The following is a 6,129-nucleotide window of genomic DNA, read 5'->3' as shown; positions in this document are numbered from 1 at the left end:
TTTGCATTATCACTAATTATATGCGATGGAGTACCTCTTTGAGCTATGAAACGACGGTAAGCTAAGAGAAATTCTTCTGTGGTCATGTCACAAACTAGTTCAAGGTGCACAGCACGAGTTACTAAGCACGTAAATAAGCATACCCATGCCTTTTTCTCGTCACTTGTTGTTGTTTTCAAGTACACTTGACCAAAATAGTCTAGTCCTGTTCTTGAAAATGGTACTGATTCTGTCACTCTTGACCTCGGTAGACAACACAATGGTGGCATTTTATAGCAACCACGTTCGTGGCGTCTGCAGACTACACACTTATTAAACACTCTTTTCACTGTTGCACGACCATGTTAAATCCAGAATCTTTTCCTCGTTGTTGCAAGCGTCTGCAAAACAACGCAGTAGTTCTTTATGCGTTTTTTCCACAATCAATTCAGTAAAATGATCTTTTCTTGGAAGAAGTATTAGTTGTCTGGCACCTTCACTTAAATTTGCATTTTCAAGCCTTCCTGTGCATCTTAATAACCCGTGTTTGTCAAGAAATAGCCCTAATTTTTGTTGTCTATTTGTACCTTTTTTAGCTCGAATAGAATTGATGTCACATTGAAAATGAGTTTCTTGAATTTGCTTAATCCACATGATTTCATCTTTGTACAATTCTTCACATTCTAAATAACCATATTTTCTTTCAACTTTCTTTAGTTTCTGTATGAATCGCAACGCAAAAGCTGTTACTCTGAGCAGTTTTGTAAGAGAAGAAAATATTTTACTGTCAATGACAAATGGAGGATTATTACTATGTTCTTCCGCATTAATTTTAGTTTTCATTAACATTGTCTCTTTATTGTCTTGTTTGTTTGTTTGTTCTTCCATTTCAACTATTTGTGAGCTATAATCATTTATTTTGATAATCGGTTGGCCAATTAGAAGTAGGCTTCAACAACCACTGAGGACCGTGCCACCAATTAGAGTCAGTTGCTAATTTTTCCAATGTTGTCCCTCGGGATGCAACATCTGCTGGATTTTCTCTAGTTGGTATGTATGTCATGTTTACATCAATGTGCTCTTTGTTTTTACTGACTCTGTTCTTAACAAATAACGGTAATTTCTTATCTGACGTAACCCATTGTAAAACACATTTCGATTCTGTCCATAAATATTGCTTTTCAATAGGCACTCTTAATTGCTCTTTAACAAATTTTAAGCACCTCAGTCCGATCAGAACTGCTAGAAGCTCCAACCTCGGAATTGTTAATTTCTTAATAGGCGCAAGTCTTGTTTTTGCAAAGATTACATTGACATCAGTTGTATTTTCCTCTGAAACATGCAAATATATCACTGTTGAGAATGCCTTTTCCGATGCATAACAGAAACATAATAATAAGTATTTCTTAGAATGTCCTGTGAACGCACAAACGCATCTTTGCAACGTGTCTATTTTGCGAATATCTATTAAAATAGACAACCATTTTCTTGATCTTCTTTAGTCAAATTGTCATCCCAGTCGATATTTTTCTGCCATAATGATTGAATAAACACTTTTCCTCGTAAGAGTACTGGTGATAGCAAGCCGAGTGGATCAAAAACAGACGAAATTGTTTCCAACACAGTACGTTTTGTCCACTCCGGTTTGATTTGTTTTTTGGACCTGCTATTGTAACTGTATCTTCATTGACATTCCAGTAATGTCCAAGTACTTTAACACTTTTCGTATCGGCTCTGTCTTCCTTTGGAATGAATTCATTTACAAATTCACTATTGGTAATCCATTCCCGTAAATTCATCGAGGCATCTGCAAACATTGCCTTTGATTTTGTATATAGCTGTATTGCTTCACTTGTGTTTTCAGCTTCAGTGATAACATTGTCTACATAAATGTTGTTTCTCAGATTTTCTGCAACTGGATTTTCATAACATTTTAAATGGAAGTCTACCGTTGCTCCTAATGAGAACGGACTACATATTACTCTACAAAATCTGAATTCTTGTATATTGTCAGTAACTACAGTAGGATTTTTACAGTCTTTCAACCAAAGAAATCTTGTGACACCACGCTGACTAGGTTTTTATCCAATTTGCAAAAATGCTTTTTCTATATCGGCAACGATTGCTATCGGATGCATCCTGAATCGTAGTAACATACCACAGAGGTCCTGTAGCATTACTGGTCCCCTATACATGCACTCATTTAGACTTTTATTTTATTTTCTTGTTCTCGCCGAAGCATCGTATAATACGCGTATCTTAGTTGTTGTTTTCTGCGGTGTGATAATAGCATGGTGTGGCAAATTATGTACCAAACAATCTACTGGTGATTTTTCAACTTTCTCTATAACACCTTTACTTAGCTGATCTCTCATAACTTCATCATATTTCATCATTAACTCAGGTTTTGTTTTTAGTTTATTTACACAGCTTTTTAAGCGACTTATTGCCAAGTCTCTGTTCACAGGTAAATCAGGAAGTTCTTCAATCCAAGGCCACGTGACTTGGTATCGGCCATTTTCAATCTGAATTATATCCTGAAACTTTTTCATGGTCATCATCTGAGATATTTTGTTTTGCTATAAAACCTTTTGACTCCACATTCCAAAAGTCTTCTAAATTTGGTTTCACAGGTGCAACACTATCCACATCGGCAAATAAACTTGTATTTGTTGCATAATTACCATACGTTAGAATAAGCATACATGGGCCATCACTATCTTGATCAGAAGTTCTTCCGGTAAGGATCCATCCTAACTTAGACCCAAGAAGGAACAAACCAGAATTTAGTTCGATCTTTTGACACAGAATAAAATCCAAATAATAGTCGTTACCAACTAACATTTCGATTGATGATGTTTCGTTTCTAGTTGGTAATGTATCAGCTAAATCAACACTTCTAATAATATGTTTAACGTGCTCCTTATCCAAAACACCTGCTGGACTTTGATGCAAATTGCCACTTATTGTCGGAACTATGTTCACACTGATTGAATGGTATTCACCATTTTTCAATTTAACATCAATGTTAGCACATTTTGTTTTGATGCATTGCGTACTATTATTACCAAACGTAACAAGTTTTATTTCCTGTTCTCCCGTTACTTTGAGATGTAACTTTCTTGCTAAGTTTTCAGTTGTATATGTCCGATGAGATCCAGAGTCCAACAAAAGTCTAACAGACTGTGTTGCAGAGGTATCTGGATTTTTAATATCTGTAATTGCCGTCGGCATTAACACCATTTCATTTGACGACACGAGAACATTTTCCTCAGAAATTTCAGTCTCTTTATATTCTGTTTCTTCGTTTGCTAAATGCGTCATTGATTCCTTCACCTTGATTTTTTGAGGACACAAACTTCTGTGATGCTTGTTCACTTCACCACAGTGTGCACAAATTTTGTTTTTCTTACATTCACTTGATTTGTGACCTGTTTTTAAACACTTGAAGCAGCTGTCTTTTAATTGCTGTTTTCTTTCATTTATAGTTCGGTATTGTGTGCACTCATCGCTCCAATGTTTCTGCCTACAATAACGACATTTATCTGCATAATTTTCAGTCTGTTGTCTATGTGCAAGTTGCTTTGGGTTATTCAATGTAAGCACATGAGCAGAACTTGAATAAGTTCTTGAGTGTGCTGATTTCGAATAACTCCTCGGTTGGGGTGAATTTGTATAGTTTCTTGGCTGAGCTGAATGTGTATAACTCCTTAGTTGAGCTGAATTTCGCTTGTATCCTGATTGAATAGACGATGCATGTATTCTCTTTTCCAACACATTATCTTTCTTTTCTGCTCTTTCCCTGGCAAGAATATATTCATTCAATCGTTTTCGAAGCTTGTCTATACTCCACTCATTGTTGGACCCATTTAACATTTCAAACTGAACAAGAACTTCCTCAGGTAGTTTAGCTCGTGTCATTGACACAAACACAGCTTGATCAATATCTTGATGTAACACTTCTAGACTGCGTAAATGCCTTTCAACTGTATCGAGCAAGCTTCTTAAACTTCAGGTTTTATTGGATGCTGGCTCCAAACTGATTAATTTATTGTAATGTAAGTCAACTACTTCTTGCACTTTTCCAAATCTTTCCCTTAAGATATCGATTGCAATTTTATAATTAGCGTCCGATAATGTTAGACTTGAGATCGCACGTTGAGCCTCTCCAAAGACTTTATTTCGTAAATAATTGAATTTTTGACTATTTGAAAGAGATTGATTCTCATGCACTGAACATTTAAATGAATCCCAGAATTCACTCCTTTTGTCTTATCTCCTCCAAATGATATCAAATCTAGTTTAGGTAATTTTGTAGAAGAATGTTTACCTTTGTTTACTTCAATGTCCAGTAGTCTTTCTTGTTGTTCAATACACTCGCTATTTGCGACATATGTAGAATTCAAGATCGAAAAATATCGAACTAATTTCTTTCTTAACGAACATTTGTTGAGACATGCACTTAATTCCTGCCTATAACACTCGCCAGAAGGGTTGGCAGTATCAAGAGATAGGAAGACTTTCTGACACACAAAATAAGGCTGTTGACCCTAGGAGGAGGAATTTAGGGCACCCAACGATGCTCGACCTGTACACCTGGTACTGTACTGCAGACATTTTAGGTAATTTGGATACCCTCCTTGTTGAGCTTCAGATATAAGTGTCAATACAATCAGGAATAAACAAACTAGTTTGATAGTAAGAAGAACCTAGATGAACTGTGTCAAATTGTTTGGTCTCCAAGTTAAAAATTATGAAATCTGTAGGGAAAAATGTTCCAAAAGTGTCCGGTTGATTGTCTCCGATCAGTATATATATTAGCCACAAAATTTAATTTATTTTAAGATGAATTTTTCAAAAATTTGACATTAAATAAATGTGCATAAAACACACTTACTCTTTCAAATTCACGTTTTCTAAAGGCTCATCTAGAACTTGGATTCTCTAGACTTTTCTTGCACTTCTGTATCTGAAGACCAAACAGGGTCGGTACCGCTTTGTCAGTAAGGGCAGCCTTGTATGGTAATCCCTGCTGCCAATGACTTCTATGGTGAGGGTAAAGCATGGGAATTCAAAATGTTCAGAGCATACAAATTGTGCTAGGGCTGATTTTGAAGAACTAGGTCCATTCCAGTCAGCTCTAGAGACATTCGTACCTGTACAGTTGATAGCCCTCACCCACTTTTGTCGAATGTTTGTGTCCTTAAGGAATTGATGTAAGCTTATCCGCTCACTTCTCTGATTACTGCATACTCAAACAACACACCTCGGGCCCCCCATTGCTAAATTCCAAGCAATTACGCTCAATAAATATAAAAATTACGGTACGATATTTTTTTCAATGTTTCCAATATGGCGATTCTCTAATGAGTACTGGATGTGACGTCACACCGAGTATCTACCAACTTTTTCCGTAAATCGCCGAGGTGCGTTGAATTGTAAAACGCGTGAAATACTGGCCAATGATAAGCGGTCATTTATGCTGCAATAAACACAACAGCAGTCGGTAATTTCCGCTAGATAAGGTTTAGTGACTTTTTCTTACGAATATAAATGAAAATATCGCTGTGGTATATTACCAATCAATGGGACCTTTAACAATAAAGTTTAATTCAATGTCTGAAGGATTATATAAAAAGTAATCTTATTCGACGGATATTTCTGTTACATATTGATAAAAATAGGTATAAGCGTGCGCGATTTTTTTCGAATGTATATATAATTGTACACCCTTCCAGGGACAGACGGACACATATATATTCAAATGCATTTTATTAGTTTAAAGTACACATCCATCCCTACAATATGGTGCATTTTTGATAGAAATATATTTATTATTGGTGGCATAATTCATATTTGAAAATGATAAAAAACGCCAATCTCCTTACCCGCACGCAATTTTTGTCAAAAGAAAATACACTTGTAGACACTACTGTGGACAGACGGACAGACATATATTTAAAATGCATTTTTTTTATCTTAAACACACATCCATCACTACAATATGGTATTTTATTTATTTAGATATATACAATATTAATGTAATAATTTATTGTTGAAAATGATGAAAAACACCGATTTTCTATAAAACATAACCTTAACACTCACCTTTACAACATTGGATACAAGTAAACTATCAACATATCCTTA

The 6,129-nt window shown here is 35.5% G+C and overlaps 2 protein-coding genes across 2 annotated transcripts; both read right to left on the bottom strand.

Annotated features, from left to right (window-relative positions):
* Nucleotides 1–889: 889 nt before the first annotated feature.
* On the bottom strand, nt 890–2,372 carry LOC132717440 (uncharacterized). The gene is made up of 3 exons (XM_060700910.1): nt 2,297–2,372; nt 1,643–1,843; nt 890–1,311 (listed from the first exon to the last, which is right to left on the bottom strand). The coding sequence occupies exons 1-3, from the start codon at nt 2,370–2,372 to the stop codon at nt 890–892; spliced, it is 699 nt and encodes a 232-aa protein (XP_060556893.1).
* Nucleotides 2,373–2,499: 127 nt separating this feature from the next.
* On the bottom strand, nt 2,500–3,900 carry LOC132717439 (uncharacterized). Its single transcript, XM_060700909.1, has one exon. It carries the CDS (start codon nt 3,898–3,900, stop codon nt 2,500–2,502), a length of 1,401 nt encoding a protein of 466 aa, XP_060556892.1.
* Nucleotides 3,901–6,129: the final 2,229 nt, after the last annotated feature.

The sequence above is a fragment of the Ruditapes philippinarum genome, unplaced genomic scaffold (genome assembly GCF_026571515.1).
Source record: "Ruditapes philippinarum isolate M1 unplaced genomic scaffold, ASM2657151v2 ctg4323_1_1_1_1, whole genome shotgun sequence".
Taxonomy (NCBI): Eukaryota; Metazoa; Mollusca; class Bivalvia; order Venerida; family Veneridae; genus Ruditapes; species Ruditapes philippinarum.
Note: the sequence above shows the minus strand (reverse complement) of the source record. Positions and strands in the feature narration are given on the sequence as shown.

Excerpts from the sequence above, each read along its gene's own strand:
- LOC132717440 (XM_060700910.1), bottom strand. The coding sequence starts at position 2,372 with ATGAAATATGATGAAGTTATGAGAGATCAGCTAAGTAAAGGTGTTATA. Across the intron at positions 1,844-2,296 it reads TGAAAAATCACCAGTAGATT|CTGAAAACACAAGTGAAGCA; the intron begins GTTTGGTACATA and ends TTATCACTGAAG. Across the intron at positions 1,312-1,642 it reads AGATACAGTTACAATAGCAG|AGGAAAATACAACTGATGTC; the intron begins GTCCAAAAAACA and ends TGCATGTTTCAG.
- LOC132717439 (XM_060700909.1), bottom strand. The coding sequence starts at position 3,900 with ATGACACGAGCTAAACTACCTGAGGAAGTTCTTGTTCAGTTTGAAATG.